This window comes from Chinchilla lanigera, unplaced genomic scaffold (assembly GCF_000276665.1).
Source record: "Chinchilla lanigera isolate Chin_1 unplaced genomic scaffold, ChiLan1.0 scaffold00017, whole genome shotgun sequence".
In the NCBI taxonomy this organism is placed as follows: domain Eukaryota; kingdom Metazoa; phylum Chordata; class Mammalia; order Rodentia; family Chinchillidae; genus Chinchilla; species Chinchilla lanigera.
In genome coordinates, this window is record NW_004955418.1 from 26,892,976 (window position 1) to 26,914,211 (window position 21,236).

The 21,236-nt window shown below is 40.2% G+C and overlaps 1 protein-coding gene across 3 annotated transcripts in view; it reads left to right on the forward strand.

Annotated features, from left to right (window-relative positions):
• Positions 1-19,176, forward strand: part of Hapln1 (hyaluronan and proteoglycan link protein 1) — a 63,850-nt gene extending 44,674 nt beyond the window's left edge. For 2 of the 3 annotated variants that reach the window (XM_005382302.2, XM_005382303.2), the window contains exons 3-5: positions 7,654-8,025; positions 13,445-13,747; positions 15,628-19,176. In XM_005382302.2, the coding sequence (XP_005382359.1) occupies positions 7,654-8,025; positions 13,445-13,747; positions 15,628-15,917 (965 nt within the window). In that variant the 3' untranslated portion in view covers positions 15,918-19,176. The remainder of the gene's footprint in view (positions 1-7,653; positions 8,026-13,444; positions 13,748-15,627) is intronic. The other variant, XM_013513072.1, reaches the window with a different exon arrangement.
• The last annotated feature ends 2,060 nt before the right edge of the window (positions 19,177-21,236 follow it).

A 21,236-nucleotide genomic window follows, 5' to 3' on the forward strand; every position in this document is an offset into this window, starting at 1 on the left:
GTGGAAGTGGTCTGAGTGGAAACAAGTAGATTGGAGCTCTACCCCTTCACCACATAAAGGGCCATTTTCAATAATTAAGGAATGTGCACATAATTACAGACTAACGAAGAAGAATGACTCATGTTTTGGTCTCTCCATAACCTTTGAAACAAGCCTCTATTATAGTTAAAATCCTGAAAACTATTTTTATCTTTAGAATGCTATTCAACAAATTAGTGAAATGTTCAAATTATGTTTTCTCCCCTGCTCCTTAATGTCTCCATAATGATGCTAACCCAGCTAGGCTTTGTTCCCTGTCTAAATTAACAAGAGCGAAATACTAGTTATTTAATCTGCAGATCATTTATAACATAGGAAAATCAAAATTCTGAAATTATTAACTAGAGCAGACCACTCTGAGTTGATAAAGGTACTAAAACTATCTCTTGTTCTGGGGTCAGTCTTATCAGACTTAAAGGAACTAAGATGGCAGCACACCCTGAAAGATCGGATGCAGAGACTTAACAGAGGTAAAGATGGCAGCACTTCCTGAACGATCAGATGCAGAGACTAAGGGCAAATGGGAAGATGCTGCCAGGAATATTTAGACTCCCTTGCTACACGCAGTCAGTGGCTCTTCTCACTCAGCGCTGACAGCAGCACTATGTTGATCCCCAGGGATGCGGGGAGGACTAAATTGATTGCCACACATACAGAGTTGCTAGGTAGAGAATCGACATAAGCAGTGTGTTTCCGGTACTCCAAACCCACACATGAACCGGACAACCTCCACCCAAGACTTTTTTCGGGTACATTTTTTAGTGAAGCAGTGGATGAAAATGGGCCACAAATGATTCTACTTGTTTTATGTCACTATGTTCCAGAGGTAACAGTCTCTGTGCAAAGAAAGTTTGTTCTTGGGCCTTAAATAGGGACTTTTCCCATGAACTAGTGTGGTGGTTTTTAACAGGAATAAGAAAGCAAGGTGGGGGTGGCAGCATAAACGGTGATTTCCACTCAAATAGTGAATGCCTGAAACCCTCAACAAAATTAAAGGGGGACCAGATAGAAATTGCACTACTGAGATATGGATAGTGCTAGAGACAGAATTTTTTAGGGCATCTAAGTTGGTGGTCCTGAAAGGAAGTCTGCCTGCCCCATTGAGAATCATCAAGGGATGATGAGGTGCCAATTTCTAGGAAGCAGTACTTTCTAGGATCTGTCTTCTGAAATAACACAGTAAAGACAGTGTACAGGACAGGAGCTTTGTGCATGCCTGGCCCACCTACTACATTCAGTAACACATGCAGCTAAGAGTGAACACTAACTCAGTCCTCAACGTAGGCCAGGAAATTGGCCAAGCTCTCACCAGGTGCTGTCTCCTGGTCCCTCCACAAGAACCCTGGGAAGGTGATGTATTAACTGCATTTTTCTGATAAAGAAACTGAGGCACAGAAAGTTGAGGTGACCCAGTGTAAGATATCTACTCCTTATGCTTGACTAGCTCCCTTAACTGCTGAGAAACAGTGAAATATCTATTAGCGTGGAAAAATAAAAACCCACAAAGAACTCTATCAGCAAAGCAGAGCTGAACTCTCTTCTCACACTTTGCTTCCTCCTGGTATAAAAAGATAAAGAAGAGGGAATTGAAAAGAGAAATTTTCAGGATATTAACAGAGCTTCAGATGTGCATCTGAGAACTGTGATTTTTAAACAATATCTGCTTGACTCCCAGAGCCTCTTGAGACGGCCAAATATCCATTTGAGAAACCTGCCTATAGCAGCTTCATACAGCAAAGCCATGTTACGATATCCTTTAAAGGGTAGGATTTTCCTTTTCTTGGAAAAAAAATAAAATACTGTATTACCATAAATGAATCTCCAGGCTCCAAATCCTGATGACACACAACACAGTGTGCGGCAACCAGCATGCATTCATGATCAGCTGCACCCGAGATGGGACTGCACCATGGATCTTGGTGTTGGACAGTTGCCTTCCACGAATCAAGTTAGCAGGAAGGCAGGGGAGAGAGATGGACCTCCTCAGTACCTCAGAGGGCAAGGGGCAAGGGTGCTCCATGCACATCACTTCAGGGAGTGCAGGTCTCACAGGAGAACACAGCATCAGAAATTGTGGAAATACATCCTAGGCAGATTAACAGGAAAGAGTAAGGCACAGCGACTGCACAGTGGATAGAGAGAGGACAGCCACTGGCAGGAGCGAAATTCAGGGACAGGGAATGGATGGGAGAGCCTGACCTCTAAGCCTGTGAAGCCAAAGGGCAGGGTCACGGTGGTGAGAAACAGGACAATCACATCCCATCAAGGAGCAGCCTTCATTTATATTTTCAGCACTGAATCCTTCTGTTACAATTCCAGAGTGCACCACAATCTGTGTCCCTCTCAACAATACCATCTAGAAATAGGAAAACAAAGCATAACTTTCATGTTTTAAAGGCTTACTTGTTTAGAGATACAATTTTTGTCAATAGAGCAGTACATCTGCAGAAATCTAATCCTTTAATTTCAACAATATAGCAGAATGGTGCCTGTCAGCTTCTTGTGTTTCTTTGCATAGATGTGCTAGACAGCGTTTTGTTTGTTTGTTATATTCCCTTACCTGTTAATTTTATTTTTGTTCCATTTTTAGTCTCTACATTTGTAATATGTTCACATGGCCCAAATTCCTTTAAAGTATGGAGATGTGCACAATGAAAATCTCTCACTCATTCTTCTATCCAAATTCCCACCTGACCTTCCCACAGGCTGCCAAGGTTGTGAGTTTCTTTAAATATTTTCCAGTGTAATTTACGCAGACACATAGAAATGTTTAAATTTACACAAGTGGCCAGAAGCACACATATACTTATGTACCTGCAGGTCAAAGATTGAACTTCAGATGACAAAAAAGATCAGTCAGGGACTCATTTAAGACTTTAAATGCACATCCAGTAGGTGGGGGCGCAGAACAGGAATGAGATCATTTCTGCACTGCTCCTTTCAGACTTGCCCTGTGGAGCAGAGGTTCAAAATCTTCTATGTTTAAGAATTAGCTGGAGAATCAAGTTATAGTTTTGTCTTTAACAAATTAAAAATAACCAGACCCTCTAAAAGGACAGTAGCGTCTGTGTGGGGAGGAGCAGCAGAGATAGAACGGAGGTCACCTATAAAGTTTTCCCAAGCCAATCCACTGGACCCATCAAAATAACAAACAAAGATGGTGCCCCTGACTCCAGGTGTGGACACACTCAGGCACTATGAGTCTCATCCAGTCAAAGCAAACACAATAACTATAAAAAGTTAAAGGTTAATGAGGAAGGTACTCTTCTCCTAAATAATATATTCTACCTGAAAAGGTAATGTGTAAGGTACAAGAGACCAGATACCTACATTATTGGTTCTATTTAAATGTTGTTTCTTTAGTGTGCACAACTATTTTTATAAAGTGTCTTCCCTGTAGAGCCATAGTCCAGTACTCCAGTCATTAGCACTCACTGTGTGCCTGGCATTGTGTCAGGTCTGTGCTGGAGAAACAGTGGAAACAGGCTAGGTGAACGAATCAGTAGTACCGGATTGCAGTTAAAGACTGGTAAAATGGTAAATATGTGCATGTATGTGGGGGTATCTTACCATGACAACAAACTTAAATGCTGGAGTGTGGAGGTAGAGTATTTTTCTAGAAGAGATATTTTAATGCCCTTATTTAGCCTGTTGTTTAGACATTTTTAAAAAAATAGCCTTCTAGGTTTTTTTTTTTAAATTGGTCTAACAATCTCAAATTCCGAATCCTTCTTCATCTATACACCAGAGGAGAAAGTAAACAGTGTCAGACTGATGACTTGTACAATCCATAATTCATTTCAAAAAGCAAATTTTGATCCATAGCACCACCTCCTTTTTTTTCGATCACCTGGATGTCTTTGTGGATAACCGCCCCTCCAAAAAATATATATATAGCTGCTTTCAGCAGAACTGAGAACAAGAAGCAGTGGTCAGGTACTGAGTTTCTGATGTATTTTCCTGCAATTGTTTTTGTGCAATGTTTAAAAGACTTCGTCTGAATTACATATCAGGTACAAAGATAAGTTGTTCAGTCACAGGCATGATTTCATTATCCTGAGGAACAAGTGCTGCCTGCCGGATCTGCAGCAGAGGGTGTAAAATCCTGAGGATGCCCCCGGGGTTCCTCCATTCCCATCATCCTTTTCACCAGGTTCTGCTGTTTTCCCCTGGGGGTGACTCCTGCTTTGAAGGACACCAGATCATTCAAATCACCAACACTAACCCTCAGGATACAAACAGGAAGCTTTATACTTATAAATTGCTCTTTAAAAAATTTGGTCTCCCTCTAGACATGCTTGGTTTCTCCACTAAGCTTGTGTTTGGGTAGGTGCCCTTTTTTAAGCTAATCACTAAGGTCTTCAGCAGAAGTGTCTGTGTGCACCTTTCTGCATTGAAAGGCAAAGGAAAAATGTGCACATATAGGCTTACTTTTACTTAATCTTGCATGTTTTCAGAAGGAAAATAAGAAACATTCGTCTTGATGATTAAGATTTACGTTTATACACAACTGCCTTGTTGAGAAAATGTAGTTTATTTAAGCGTGGATTTCCAACAGATCCACAGGTTGAAGCCACCGATGAGATCTAAGATTGACTCCGTGTAGCGCTGCAGTTTGTCCATGGCAAGTTTGGTTCCACTTCCTGCTGCCTGTGCTGTCTCTCTTTCTGCTGTCCAGCTTAGTGTGTTTCCAGGTCAGTCCCCGGATGGCAACCTGGCACATGTAGAACCCTATGACAGCATTAAGCTTGGTGCTCTCAGGACTCAGATTCATGAAGCCTGTGGTAGAACCTGCAGTCCAGCCCAGAGCTTCTAGCTCACCGGCTCCTGTTCATTCTTCTCCACCTTCCTGTTCCGAAACAGGCCACCACCTCCAGCGGTGCTCCATGAGCTATAATCTGCAATGTAGATGTTTGGAAAACAAGCAAATTAAAAACATTACTTTGGAAAGCATGTTAGAGGATGAATTTAATGAGCATCAGTGGCAGTAAGCCGTTAAATATGTTCCATGTCCTTCCTAGGACCTACGTATTGCAGCCGGAGACTTCTGGCACCTATTACCCAAAGCCTTTCCTAAAGAAATAAGAAAACTCGCATTTCATACCTCCCTGAGAAAAATTATTTTGTTTCAAGACAGTAGATTTTTGGCATCTGCTCTTTGTTCACTATTATACCATATGCAAAATTCTGGAGAAGAAGGAAAACAAATTAGAAGCCTACATATCTAAAATACTACGAAACAATTTACAGTTAACCATAGGAAACAATTAGAAGTCCTACTCTCTATACAAGAATTCTGATCTTTGCTCTCGTTCTTTAATTTATAAAACATCCAGACCTTGTGCATCTTCTGGAATACCTTATGATTACACCAAGCCACACAAATTTCAATTCTCTTTTATAACACACTTGCCACGTATGTTATTTATTTTTAACTCCACATGTTTGAAAGCTGTACAGGTAGTTAAAAACATGGAAGGTAATATATGTAGTTATGCTCCATAGTTGGTAGCCTTGTGTTTGAGATATACTGAGGAAGAACTGTGTCATAGCAACATTGAGCAGTTTAGGGCTTCCTTACCTTTGATCAGCCTCTCTCCTGGGTGCTGATGTGTGTTTGGTGCACTATAATTAACAAGAGGTATCCCTGTCCCTAATTCCCACGTAAAAAACTCAGGGCTCATTTGTAACAATTGCCAACAAGCTAGAAAATTAAAGAGATGAAGTTAGACTAAGGCCTACATCAATGAAAGAGCTTGTTCTCAACTGCCTTAAAAGATATCTCTCTCTGCAACCTGGGATGTTAATTTTGATTTAAACTCTCAGAGTATCAATCTAAGACTGCGTGTAGCTATGGGCTAAATTTAAACTTGTGTCCTGGAATGGGAAGCTCAGTTCCCAGGTGTTCTACCTAGATGCTAGGAAGTGTTCCCTGGGGTGCCTAGGAATTACTGAGAAAACCTACCCAATAGCAGCACCTTTTCTTTGCCCTAGAAAGAAGACTAGAGATGCTTACATAGAACTTGGATGCAATTACTGAAGATATTGTATGTAAAAGTGATATGTAGGCTGGATCTAGAGATAGATTTATCTTTCATCATTTCATGTTCTCTTGTACAAAATAAGAAGATAAAGAATAGTACATTAATGAAATGTTTGATGAACCGAGTTTGTGATTCATTTTAACTAAATACTAAATGAAGTCACTATTCTCTCATTTCATTATTTATGAAAAGTGGGGACATGGATGCCTTTGTTAAACTTTTCATTTCCTGAGGTTTGGGGCTCACTAAAAATGAAACACTATAAATGTGCTCATTTGAAAATATTAATTCTGATTGCCATGTGATAAAAATAGAAATGCTATATCTGGGTTTTTTGGAGATGTTTTATTTTAAATTCAGAATTGTATGTAGTTTGCCACTAAGTTTCGAGATCCATCTCATGGTGAGTGGCTGCTGCCCCTAGGGGTTTGTGTGTCTTAAATGCTTCATGCCCAAGAACTATTTGACACCTATGCAGGAGGGATGTCTGTCTGAGAGTTCTTATATCACTTCTCATTTTCAAATCTTGCACGTTCTTAACAGACCTTGTCAAGGTCAACAGCATGATGTGCTAAGCAGTGAAAACCTCAGAGAAAGCCAAGATCTGAGGGTAATGGAAGAGCCGTGCTGCTGATTTGGCAGACCTGGGATATTATAGTGTTCTTTGGAAGGCAGTAAAGGCTTGCAGCAGGGAAGGAGGAAAATCAAAGGGCAAGGAAAGGAAAGGAGGAGGTGATAAGAGCATTCTACAAGGAAATATGGAAGATGGCAGAAAGAGAGAGCTAGAAGGGTCTTTAAAGGGAACAAGGAAGCAAGTAATTAGATGGCTAGTCAGTAAGTACAACTGTGGGTCTACTTTGAACATTCCAGTTGGGAAGAATAGGTTGCAATATTTCCTGGAATTTGTTAATAGCATTCATTTAAATACCTTTCTGATGTTTAGCCTTTCTGGGAAAATGAAAAGCATATTGTTCCTTCACATGCTCAGACTTGCAGGCTGCAGGAGGATGTATATTTGCATAGATGCCACAAACCAAGGATATTCTGAATTCTTTGGCTGGAGCAATATAACGAAGGAGACTCATGCTGTTTTGCACTTGCTCTATGATTATAATACAAACTTGTTGTATTAAAAAAATCTAGCTGGGCTTGCCTTGAAAGTTTCAGGTTTGTGTTCTGTCCACTCTCTATTCTCATCTTTATTTTTGATATTTAAACAAAGAAAAATGGAACCAGAAAAATGAATGGAAGGTATTATGAAATCATTGCACTTCAGATAGCTATCAGTCTTGAATGCAATATTTCTTCACGAGAATAAAGCAGATCTTTCCTTCTCTTAATGTTTGAGTAGATGTGACTACCTTAGAGATTCCTTGTAGGGTCAGAGGCACTGTTCTATCTGCCCCAAAAGAGATTGTGTAGAGGAAGTACTGACCCAAGCTATTCTTTATATCAGACATACAGTGTATTTGCATATTTCACTGTACAAGAAAGCTCTGAAAAAAAAAAAAGTTCTGAAAGCATATTATTGATTCTTTTCTCTATTTTCCCTTTTTCATTTTAATCACAGCAGAAAATGGCCCCCGTCTACTTGTGCAAGCAGAACAAGCCAAGGTCTTCTCCCACAGAGGTGGCAATGTCACACTGCCGTGTAAATTTTATCGAAACCCTACAGCATTTCCCTCGGGACTCCACAAGATTCGAATCAAGTGGACCAAGCTAACTTCAGATTACCTCAAAGAAGTGGATGTCTTTGTGTCCATGGGCTACCACAAGAAAACCTATGGAGGCTACCAGGGGAGAGTATTCCTGAGGGGAGGCAGTGACAACGATGCTTCTCTAGTCATCACAGACCTCACCCTGGAGGATTATGGGAGATACAAGTGTGAGGTGATTGAAGGCTTAGAAGATGATACTGCTGTGGTGGCATTAGACTTGCAAGGTGAGTGTCTATACAAAAGCCTAAGCTGAGACATGGTAATTAACCATGGTTCCTCTTTTTTCATGACAGGTAATGTGTCATGGTTACCATAGTAATAATGTGAGAAATCAAAAGCCTGTACCCAGGGTATTTTCTAGTATTCTACACTTTGTAGTCTGCCTGTGATTTCAGCTTTCATATTTGAAATGTACACACCATGCTTATGGGCACAATTGAAGCCATTTGCAGCCAGGCGAAACCTGCAGTGGAACTGGATTAATAATTCTTAGAAATTGCCTTACGCTATTCAAAATTGACTCCCAACATATAGTTACCGAGAAATTCATATCAGATTCTTCTTTATTATCCTTCTAAAATTATCTCAGCTTCAACATCATGGCAGGTTTTGGAAAGAACATCTGTGCTAAAATGCATAGAATCACATTCTGTGAAATGACTGTAAAAATTTAATTTCATGAAAAAATAACCTCTGAGTTTATTTAAATGTTCCTGTCGTTAAGTCCCTGTTTAACAGCCAAGGGTCTCTTAGACACTGAGTACAAAATGATCAAGGCGTTTTGGGAATGGGAGCGGGCCCTATGTCTTGAATCTGTAACATGTTCCATTGTTTCAAAAACCAACATGTATGTAAGTCTCTACAAGGCAAAGAGTGCTTTTCCTGTTTACCTCCTTTCTGGCCCACAGCCATCCTCCCAGGAAACTTACTCTTCCATTTTGTACATGTCTCAAGCCACCTGACTTCTCGTGGATTTCAACAATACTTATGCTGAGTGATGAATACTGGCTGCATGGCTGTAGTACTTTCCTCCCATAAACCTACAGTGTGCATTAACTGGAAGTGCATATCATCTCCTAAGGACGAGTTATGGCTTTTGGAAGAAAAAAAATGCCCATTTGGCCCACTAGTATATCACTGGAGAGCTGAACTTCTGAAGCTGTGCAAGTCTGTCACATGTGTGCAGACTTATGAACCTCATACATCGATTGACTCATACCATTTTGTAAAGTGCATTCCAGGACACCTTGCTGGCTTTCCTTGTGGCAGTTCTTGACTCCTTAGCATGTCCTCTTGGCCTTTCAGGGCTTATTTAGTCACTCTAATATCAATGAGCATTAGGATTATTCGGGGTGGAAAGAGTCATTGGCTTAGAGAAGACATAGGAACAGGGAGTGGCTAATGGCTGATGAGTGTGTCTTTTGCCTCATGTGGTTGACCACAGCTTTCCAACCTTTATGTGCATAATTCCATACCTCCATCACCTACCCTAGACTATGGGAAAATTGTCCTTAGGTCATTGGCTAGATTCCTCAAATTCTATCCTTATGGATTTTATTTTATTCTCTGGTTATCTTTATCATTTTTTGTAATTTCACTTAAAATACAAAATATCTTATGTGGCACAAAATCTTGGCTCAGGTAAAAGCTTCTAATCACTACCAATTAATTATATTACTAGAAAACCATACAACAAGAAATAAGCATTATATAAATATAACATGGATAGTGTTACTAGAAATTCAATAAGTGGCTTTACAAAATTCATTGCAGCAATCAACAAATATACAAAAAAGATATTAACAATTATATTTATTCTCTCCACCTTCCATCTGTTGGGAAAATGAGGCCAGATACATAAAAATATAGTCTCAGAAATAGAAAAATAATTTCTGGTATGCTCATACTACTAAGAGACACTAAGGAAAGTAAAATTATTTATACTACATGATTTTTGCCTCATTACTAGAAATATTTACTTTATGGAGTTATTGATCCTTTTACATATACCAGGATATCAAAACTATTTATTTATCTAACAGGTTATTATTTAATAGGATGAATTGGCTGTGTGATATAAATCTTAAAGTGTTTCCTCAAAATATGCTTCAACTGACTAATCCTTTCATGTATTATATTACTATATTCCATGGGGTGTATCATTCTTATCAATAGTGGTACATACTGGCCCTTCATGGAAAAAAAGAAGAGCTTTTGATTATCTTTTGATATATAAGCATGAAAGATAAATGAATTAGGTATAACCATAAATCCTTGTTTCCTACCCATAAGTGTAACTTTTCTTATGGTTGCAATACTGAATGAAAGCAAGTATTGCTCCATAATTCAGCTATAGAAATTGCAAGTCTGCAACTGGGTGTTGAAATTTTAACTAGCTGAAAGTGAAATATACAAATAAATTACTCACACACATGTATTTCCAGAAACATCCTTGCTTGAGAAATGTCTGAGTGTTGAACTGCTTCTGTTAAATATGTAAAATACAGTGAAACTTTTACACTGTGAGCTACTCAGACACTGAAGTTGACCTCAGTTCACCTGGAATATGTTCTTTCCAGCATCATCAAACATTAATTAAAATTTGTTGAGTAAATATTTTAAGTTGGTACAATCAGTAAGGGAATATTTAGTCTCATAGTTGAAAAACATTGATATTTTAACATAAAATTTCACTTTAGCTTTAGGAGTTGATTGTATGAAATTATGCTAAATTTGAAAGCAACTAAAACAAAAATATACTGGATTGATAACTAAACTAATCATATATCAGTAACATGCAATAGGCAATCAAGGAAAATTTACTAAAGAAATTATTTTCCTAATGCCCATGAAAGTTTACCATAATACACTGTGGTGGATTTAAACCTAAAAGATTTTCCAGGTGTTTGAAATTACTATAAGTTAAAATATCCTATATTTTCCAGTTCCACCATCCTGAGACATTTGGGACAGAGAAGGCACCCACAATAAAGGATGTTACAGAAACATACAGTGAATGCTTATACTTTAAAAATGTATTACAGTAGAAGACACATTGTCATCAATCTCCCTCAGAACACTCTCCTGTTTTGTGCTTTGAACAGACTCATCCTATTCTTCTTGCCACTTTCTGAAGCGACTCTGGAATTACTCTTTCCTATGTGTCTTTATATGGTGTGATCAAAAATACAGTGACTCTTACTGCTGAGCACCATCCAACACAAAGGCAGCCTCAAGTCAACCTATTCACCAGATCTGGCACCATGCACCTTGTGGGTCAACCTCAGAGTCAGGATGACTATGAAAGCAACCTGTTTTGCCTTGATTTAGAGCTCCATGGCAGCAGGAAAGTATAAGTGAAGTCACTGATGAAAGAGGTCTTCCAGAACTGTTGCAGAAAGTGGCCAGAAGCAGGGGATGCATGTGTTCAAAGCTCCCTACATGGAGGGTATTATGAGGGGAATTAATGCCAAAGCATCTTTTACTGTCACTTTTTTAAAAATGTAAACATTCACTGCATATTTTGATCATGACTTACAGTTTCTTTCCCCCCTTGGGTTGAGATTCATTGAGATTTTCTGTCACTTGAGTTTTAGCTTCCAAGAGACCCTCTCCTGGATGAGCTCAATAGCCTCCTTTCCTGGGCATTCCAGGGGGTGTCAATGAAAGAGGACAAAGCCCCTCAGGAACAGGAAACACTAGAGCAGCTCCTTCCCAGGACCCGCTGAGCTCCTAGCTGGGGTTTCACAGACCCCTGCTTGGGGACATTGCTCCAGGCTCTTCCTCCTGCTCAGCTCAGCAGCCGTCAGCGGCAACCCAGAGAGCCCATCCCTTCTCCCTCTGGCTGCGCTCCAGCCTACAGATCCCACAGCCAAGAGCCTGAGCAGGCAGAATGAGACCAGGAAGCAGTCTTGGAACTCTGCCTTAGGGACAGGTGCCAGCTGGACCACGCTGAGGACAACCGTGGCTTCCAGAGACCTTCGGTGCAAGAGACTTGATTCAGACTGGTAATTTCTTTTTGTAGGGACTCCCAAGACCATTTACAAAGGGAAATATTTCCTGTGTGCACTGATGCAGTCATGCACCTTGCGCAGGGTCTGCATCCCGTAACGTGTGGTGCAAGCCCTCCAGTTACTTGGTCAGTGGGACAAGCTTTTGCTTACCATATACTAAAACATTAGTTGTTTTAAATCATATTTTTAAAAATGCAATCACCCCAACTTAATTACCTTTTATCAATCCTGAGGAAGATGCTTTGACATGTGTTTTTATGTTCAGTAATGGGATGGAACATCCCTAACCCATTTTTTGTCTTATATTGAGACAAGGTCTGGCTAAATCACTGAATTACCTGGACTAGACCTGAACTTGAGATTCTCCTGTCTCAGCCTTCAATGAAAGAAATGTGGGAAACATGGTCATTCTGTATGTCCAGTAAATGAAACAAGTTTGCTTTCTTAATCTGCAGCTCTTCACCCGTTAAGAAATTGTTCAGGGTGTTGGGTGTAGGCTCAACATCTCCCACCATTATTTGAGCAATAGGAATGGTTTTGAAAATAATTGCACCTTCCCAGGCAAAGTCCAAGGCCAAGTCATGCCACTCATATTGGCTAAGGGATTTTGTTCTCTAAAATATTCCACTTCAGCACTAACCAGTCAGCTTATTGGTTCCTTTTCTGTATCTGCCTTATATACGTTCAGGGAAGTTTGTTTGTTTGTCTGCTGATTTTTGCCTATTTGTAGTGAAAAATATCTTAAAACCTTGGTTTCCATTTGCAGTATAAAATGGGAGCTGAAAATAGTAGTGGAGATATTCTCAGGTGAAAGCCCTTGTTTTTAGTTCCATGACTAAAGGAAAGTAAAACTAGAAGATTTAAGGACTACACTGAAAGATGAGAGAAATAAGATGCTTTTGAAGGGGCGCAGCTTGCTGTACTGAATTGCCATATGAACTATTTAGTCAGGCTTGCTAGATATGCAAATTCACTTCAGAGCTTCTCTGTGATAATAACCTAAGAAGCACATGTAAGTGGATAGATCTGTATTTCAATAGTTAACGTTTCTTTATATACTTCAGAGACTATATATATATATATATGCATTATTTTTTTTTTTGCTATGGGAATCAAACTCAGGACCTTGCACTTGCCAGGCAGGCACTTATGCTGCTGAGCTATATCCCTGGCACTTCACAGACTAGATAAAATTCCTCATTCTATAAGAACCTCTAAGGAAAACACTGTGACTTTCGACTGATGTGCTCTCCCCAAGTCCTGAATACCCTACCCTGCTTAGTAGATATTCTCTCCCCAGGGTGGAAAGGGCTGTGTGTTTGAGCCGTTCTTGGAGTTAGTAAGCAGCTGCTGAAGGTAAATTCACAGGCAGGCTGGCTAGGAATGCTAATCTGCTGCTAGCCATTTCTAGAAAGGAGACTTTGAAGGTGTGTGTTAAATGTTTAGTAAAAGAGGCAGCTCACTGGAGACATCAAACCCAAGGGCTGGTTGTGAGAAGTTCAGGGATCAAAGGCTCTTGGAAGGGGAAAAAGCATCCCCTGTGAGCACCCTTGAGTGTAGTCAGGTAGGTTTGCCGAGTGTATTTCCTGTGGCTGGCCTCAGCTCATCCTTCCACATGCCCTCTGGCCAGGTGTGGTCTTCCCTTACTTCCCGAGACTGGGACGCTACAACCTGAACTTCCTCGAGGCGAGACAGGCCTGCCTGGACCAGGACGCGATGATCGCCTCTTTTGACCAGCTCTACGAGGCCTGGCGTGGTGGGCTGGACTGGTGCAACGCAGGCTGGCTGAGCGACGGCTCCGTGCAGTACCCCATCACCCGGCCGCGGGAGCCCTGCGGGGGCCAGAACACCGTGCCCGGCGTCCGCAATTACGGCTTCTGGGACAAGGAGAAGAGCAGATACGATGTGTTCTGCTTCACCTCCAACTTCAACGGTAAGACCCACCTGCAGGCTGCATCCTACCTGAGGCTTGCTGCAAGGGGCCCTGAGCTTGGCTGTGACTCTAGTCTCCCTAAGAGCCAAAGCTTTGAAGTATTGCTATAGCTTGCAAAGTTATGCAACGCTCTTGCATGTCATAATTTTAGGACAATCCAGATTTGTGGAGGAAAAAGGCCTGTGTTTCCGATACTCAGGTTTAAGTGCATCTAAACTTGATTATGAAATAGCTGGAACTGTCACATGCTACAGGGGCTGTTAGTGGTAGGGTTTATGGTTTTTATTTTTGTTCTTTAAGACAGAATCTTGCTAAGTCACTAAGTTGCCCGGGCTGGGCTTGAACTTGTGACTCTCCTGCCTCAGTCTCCCGGAGTGCTAGGATTACAGGTGTGCACCACCACGCCGGGTGGAACCAGCTACCTTATTTGTGGGGCTCACTGCAAAATGAAAATACGGCTTAAGAATTTTAAGATGATAACAGAGAGCATGAGGCGTGTCTAACTATGAGTAGAGGGACTGCAGGAGTCACAACCCAAAAAGCAGGACCTGGCCCTTTCAAAGTTCACTCTGGGAACCAGTGACATGCTTTTAAGGAAATGGAAAGCAGTCGGAGGTCCGCAAACCTCCTCTGTAGAGAGCCAGGTAGTGAATATTTTTGGCTTTGCTGCTTGTGTGGTCTCCGTCACACCTGCTTTCCATAGCTCTGGATGGTGTAGCACAGACAGGCGTACCCAGACTCACCTTCTCACCTTCAGCCCGGATTGCAGGCAGGTGTTACAGTTTGCTAACCTCTGGTGCGGATGAGGGCACTATCCCTCTGTTCTTGCTCCCAATCACATTCTCTATGAGTCTAGAGAGAACCAGGAAGTCATTAATCTATATTTTAATAACATTGCATCCCCAATGTGCAATCAGGTAGGAGAATCAAGGTGTATCCTATCTGGAATTTAAAATATCTTTGGTCAGCACGTACTGCTTCAGTCAGCTGATGTCATATTTTACACATTTTGTGCATGTCTCGTACATAGTAACAGGAGCTCAGTAATTAGCACTATGCAGTAAGTAAGTGGTGAAGCCTAACTTATTTTTCTTGTGAAATCAAGACAGGGCAAGGTGTCAGGGATTAGAGGGTGGGAGTCCACAATAATCCATAAATCCATCTTTGCTAGTGAGTAAATATGGACTGGGTTTACAGCCTATGTCTGTATCTTTTGTGGCCAGTGACTTCCTGCATTTAATGTATTTTCACACTATAATCTTTGAATGAGAATACTGGCTTATTGATACCTGGAATGAAAAGGACTTGAGAGCTTTTGATTTTTTTTAAGTGGACTTTTATGTCAGAAATGTTGTTTTTTGGGGGTTTTTTTGATCCTTTCACATTCAAATTTTGCCTCTCCAGATACTTGTGCTGGGCTTCAGCCTTGCTCCAGCTAGAATTTAAATAGCCCTTGCTTTGAACATGGAATTCTGTCTCCTCTGGGACCACAAAAGGGTGTTTTTTAATCACTAATCAGCTAGTAGAAATTGTGTCTGTGTTTCCATTTGGCGCTAGAGCTGTGAAAGGGCATGTGTGAACACATACTAAGGGACAGGTATTTTATTTTGTTCGTTTGTTTTTTCCAGTACCAGGAATCGAACTCACGACCTTGCGCTTGCCAGGCAGGCGCTGTACCACTGAGCTAAATCCCCACCCCCAGGGACAAGCATTTTTAAAGGAATTACATGAGAGAGAGCCAGGGGCCTGACAGTGAGTTGACAGTCCAAGCTTCCCAAAGCTCCTCAGACCTACGCAAGTCTGTGCACTGAAAGGAACTTCTGGTTCTGGCTTGTTCTGGGTGGCTTGGTCACAGGTGCTCTCTCCTCTCCTCCCTGCAGGCCGCTTTTACTATCTGATCCATCCCACCAAGCTTACCTATGACGAAGCGGTGCAAGCCTGTCTCAACGATGGTGCTCAGATCGCCAAGGTGGGCCAAATCTTCGCAGCCTGGAAGCTCCTGGGCTACGACCGCTGTGACGCGGGCTGGCTGGCCGACGGCAGTGTGCGCTATCCCATCTCCCGGCCCAGACGGCGCTGCAGCCCCACCGAGGCCGCAGTGCGCTTCGTGGGCTTCCCAGATAAAAAGCACAAGCTGTACGGTGTCTACTGCTTCCGAGCGTACAACTGAGAGGCCCAGGCATCCTTCCCAGAGTCATTGAGAACATGTGAAAGGTGTTTGGTTTGGTTTTGTTTTTCAGTATGAACTCATGCAAGTTACCAAAACTGTGATAACCCTTTTTTACTGTAAAGAGTCATTTTCATAAAGACCAATTCATTAATTCGTTCTTTGTAAAGCTATCCTTCAATATACGTTACAAATTAATATAATTTTAAGGGAAGCTCGACATGGCCAGGAGGTTTTCGAGCCAAACTGTGTGTGCGCTGCCTCCCTGTCCCCTCGCCTGACCTGGTCAGGACAGCTCCAGACTTGCTAGGGTCCCATGAAGGCAAGGAAGGCTCCTGAGAGCACCAGCCCCACCCCTAAGCACAAACTTCACATGTTTCTACGATCCTGATGAAAAGATTAGAGCAACAAATCTTCGATACAGGCTCCTCCACCCAAACTGAGATTCCGAGGGGTCGCACAGAACTCAGTTTCACAAGGGAGCAGTCCACGCTTTTCTAAAGGTTACTCTTTCAAGTCTCCAGTAGACAATCTTTCACTTCCTCCATCCCTCCCTTTGTGTCCAAACAACAAAAAATTCACATGGGCTCAAATGCATAGTAATAAGCACAGGGAATCCTCCTTAACAATCCCACTTATACGAGATTTAAATGTGCAGATAATATTCAACCCGTGAGAGACTCCTACCTTCTTTAATTAAAATTACACGTGTCTGAGAGGAATAGTTTTATCTTTTGAGTAGCATTACTGAGCTATATTTAAATTCTAAGCACCCTTTGCTAGGTAGCATTTAGCATCCACTCAGGGTAGTTATATAGATAAACTGCTGGACAGAAAAATTGTAAAATTTAGCAGCTTGATTTTATGTTAGCCTATGAAATGCTATTGTCCTATAAAAATAACTTTAAACTATTTAATATTTCTTTTTTATTTACATTACGTGAGAAAATTAAATCATAGACAGAATGAATAACCATACATTTGCCTAACCAAGGAATAAAGACCCAACTTTCAAAATTTGTACTCCTGTTTTTACATAACTAAAAAGCCCAAATGGTGCCTGTGTTTGGGGACAAAGTCAGCAACGTAATCCTAAACCTTCCTGGAACTAACAAACATGGTCCATGCCACCGACCTTGCTGGTCATCATTAGGCATAAACGAAATGCTGAAACTATCATCAAAAAGTTTACACTAAAATCTTCAGGGCTTTAAATGAAATCTAAGTCCAGCTTCAGAAAAACACCTTTGCATTTAGCAGCTCCAATCTTAAACAATGCTCTGTTTTCCTATATTTTTATGACTGTTGAGACCCCACAGGGACCAATATTTGTATTCAGATTGATTACATTTTATGGTTTCTCATTGTTTGACAGCAATTTCTAATAAATGGGATTTAGTAAAATAACTTAAGGATGACATAGCTGGGATGCTTTCATGAATGTTTTTAATGTAGATTTTTCTCCCATGAACATGAGTAAATAAATCTGTTTCTTGAACTGATTGTGGTTGCAGTTAAAGCTCTATAGTGGTCCTTATAAATTTATAAATGTAGAATTCTATATGTGGAAAGTATAGAGCAACTGGAAGTCCGTGAAACCATACCTATATTCATATATTATCTAGATGAAATATTGTAAATAAAAGTAGATTCTTGGATCAAAAGCATATCTGGAAATTTTCAGATGCTTTAATATTAAAAGATGACAATGTATGCATGCATATTTTTAAGCTAGGCCAGATATGCAAATTATATGAAGTTATAGATCCAAAGAGATTATGAGGTTTAATTCAAATACTGCTGGTATAAATAGAACCCACACTTCTAAATTAAAGATACCTGCGTGGTCTAGGATAAGAGGAATGTATTATTTAAAAAGGGGACTGTCTCCAAAATAGCAGCTCTAGAACTTCAAATAAAAGTGGGAGTTAGCTCATTGGAAGAAGCCCATACTTGAACAATTATTGCCTATATTATAAGAATTTTATTAGAAATGAAAATGAGAATAATTTTGTATTGAAGCAAGTATATAACTTCCAGTTATTGTCATAGAACTCTGCCTTTATAAAGTGTAGTATGATTTCTTAACTTTTGAATACTTACTAGTACAGGACTTGGTGCTGATCAAAATTTCTGGAGTGACTGTTAGCTGATTAAAATCTATACCAATTACACACCATTTTTCCATTCTTGAAAAAAAAAAATCCTAACAGAATGAATATTGCTGAACATATTTTTTATCTTCTGCCCTCACCCACAGGCTCAGAATTCCTCTACTCTTTGGACTCCTAGCTGAAGAAGGAGTCTTTTTACCATTCTGATTTTGCTATTTTCCCAACAAATATCTGCTTGCCTACTTCATTGCCCAACGTATCTCACTGAGAATGTCTGAAAAAGAAAAGTTATCCTGGTCCAATTCATAACAGGAAATTGATATAACAGCAGCTAATTCAGAAATCGGCTTTCAGACTTTGATTCCAGGAATATCAGAGGAATGAAATGGAAGTCTGGTTACAAAATCCTTTCACCAATTTGTCTATAATTAACTCTTGTGGCCAACATAAAGAATGAGGCATACCTAGGCATTTCACTAAGACAGCTACATTGTAAAACCAAAAAAAGAGAAGCAACTCATACAAAAACAGGCCAGGAATGAAAATAAATTGTCACATTAACACTGGAAGCCATCTTTGAATGACTGCTGCCATATCTTACCACAGTAATTTTTAGCCAAATATGGTATTTGTATGTTTAAACTTTCTTTCATAGAAAGGGGGCCGGTACCTGTTTAAAGTGTTATTTTATGCAATAATATAGGCGCTTGTTATTTTGCCAATAGAAGTAGACTCAGAGGAGATTCCAATTTGGTTGCTGGCAGCCAGACTGGGTTTCCTGATTTCAGGACTCCTAGGAACATGGTGGTCTCATGGCGTAGCTTGCCACTAAGAGGACAGGATTAACAGGGAATCAATTATCTGTTTTAGTGAGAACACATCAAGAATGGTCAATGGACAACTGATGTAGTTTTGTTGTGATGTTAATTTTGTCATAACTCACTACTCCCAGAGCAGTAATGATGTACAAAAGAAGAAATTAATCATATGACATTAAACCACCCGATTAAAATAAAGATCTATATATTCAGGCAATTAGTACCTACTAAATACAAATTTGAGAAGAGCCAATCTGTATTACAAAAAATGTTTTCATTTTCTGTAAGATAACAATGAAATGGTAAACATTAAAAGTCAATTTTATGTCACTGCAGTATCTTCTGATTTTTCTGAGTTGTAGAATCAGCTACTTTTCTTTGTGTCAAACTGTCATTGCATTATTTCAAGAAAGCACATTTAATTTATCCTTGTTCTATTTGAGTTGAAAATGTAAACGCATTAGCTATTTCCATTTCATAGCATTTTTGAAAAGTTAAAAAAGGAGTAGAGCTATGGTATTATCATCCTTAGGCTTTTTTTTTTTTTATAAAAGTCAAATCACTGTTTTGCTCACCAACTGAGCAATCCCAGAAATCTGTGGTGTACTGATTAAATTAATATAGTTAAGATACTTTATGGCACCAATTATGAATATTGAATTAAAAGTTTTTGTTTCCATAGTTTAATCCTTTTTTCCACCATTTTCAGCTCCACTAACAAGAAGCATATTTTCTATTGTTTCCATCCCAGCCCGGAATTTTCAACATTAAAAGTAGTTCTGAATTTTCCTCATACATATGTAGAAATGGATTCTAGGGTGCAGATGTCTATTGTTGGTGCAATACTTGAATGAAAGCACATCTGAGTTTGAATCATTGATATTTAAACAAAAAAGTGTAGTTCTTTTTGGTATATATTGAACAAGTTTGGAGAAAGAGTTCCAAGAGTAATATCAAGTATACTCATCTTGTCGTGTTTAAGTTCTTACGAAGGTGAAGGGCATTGCGTTTATATTGGCAGCCTTCTTACAACCCGGTCACATACAGAACCTGCCTGGCAGTGATGCTGGAGAGTTTTATGGAGTTTCATGATGATGCTTCAGTAAAAGCAAGCTGAAGAGTTCAGACGTGAGGCCCTTACTTTCCCATCTAGTAACAGAGCGTAATACTATTCTTGAGCAGAATGACACTCTCTGATGGTCAACTGTGTAGGAAAAGTAGTAACAGGAAAGGCTAATTGGGAAGTTTGAAGGAGACTGACAAGCTGTCCTCTCCTACCTCAATTCCTTGGGCCCTGCGTTAGGGCTACACAAGAGCATTGCTGTCCTTGACGTTGAGTAGGCTAGCACGCCGGATCTTTAGGGAGAAAACTCCTTACACATGCTTTTTCCCACTAAGAAATAAACAAAATTTATTCATTTTCATTGTCTTTCTTTCAGGCCAGTGAAGTGGTCACCTTCATAACCACTCATCACGTAACATCTAAAATATCCCTGGCCAGGCCAGAGTGTAATTCTATGTCTTATATGGAATCAAGCAATGTCTCTCCTGGGGTTTCTGGGTGCAGCATCTGAGGCTGAAGCCATCCAGCACCTCAGGCCTTGGCTCTTCAGATTTGTTTTTTTCATGCAGTGGGTGTCTGACTGTAGCCTGAACTCTGTTTATTTGGGAAAATGCCTCCAAGGTACAGAGAAAGCTCAGATTTGCCATGACCTAGTAATGGAACAGTGGGCTCTGATACCAAATGTAAAATTCTTGCATGACAATAGTTCTAGCAATCTCATACCACAGTACTTTTCTTTCTAGGAAAGAACCTATTCCCCAGATGTACATCCTGCTTGAGATATCTGTAGTTTCTTTTCTTATTTTTGTATTTTTTATAAATGCTTCTCCTTTGACTTTGATCAATGGAAATTCTTCTTGCCAAAAATCATATACGTGGAAGGAGGAAAGAAAGATGAAAAGCAAGTCAGTTTGGGGTTTGGAGACTCGGCATAACTGTACAGATGCTGAGAATAATGCATGCGACTAAAAGCAGAATTTCACATCCGCTCATTTATTATTCTGAAAAACAAGCATGTCTGCGCGTCACCGTGACTGGGAGCCCCGAGAAAGAGAAAGATAATGGGGTCCTTTGTGATTGTTACTATGCCCAAGTTCTGCCAAGCCGAACATCCTTGCTGCCTCAGAGGGTGCTTGCTCCTGCTATGACAGCCAAATTTCAGGCAGCTGAGAAGTAAATTCTCTTCTAATGGAAAGAATGTTTTTAAAGAGCATTCTTCCCTCTCAGTGTCCATCAAAATTCCATACTGTGTTAGAGCATTTGTACACAGTTTAGCAGAATCATCCAGGAAGCTTTACAAAACACCCCGGCCTAGTTTCTCCAACAA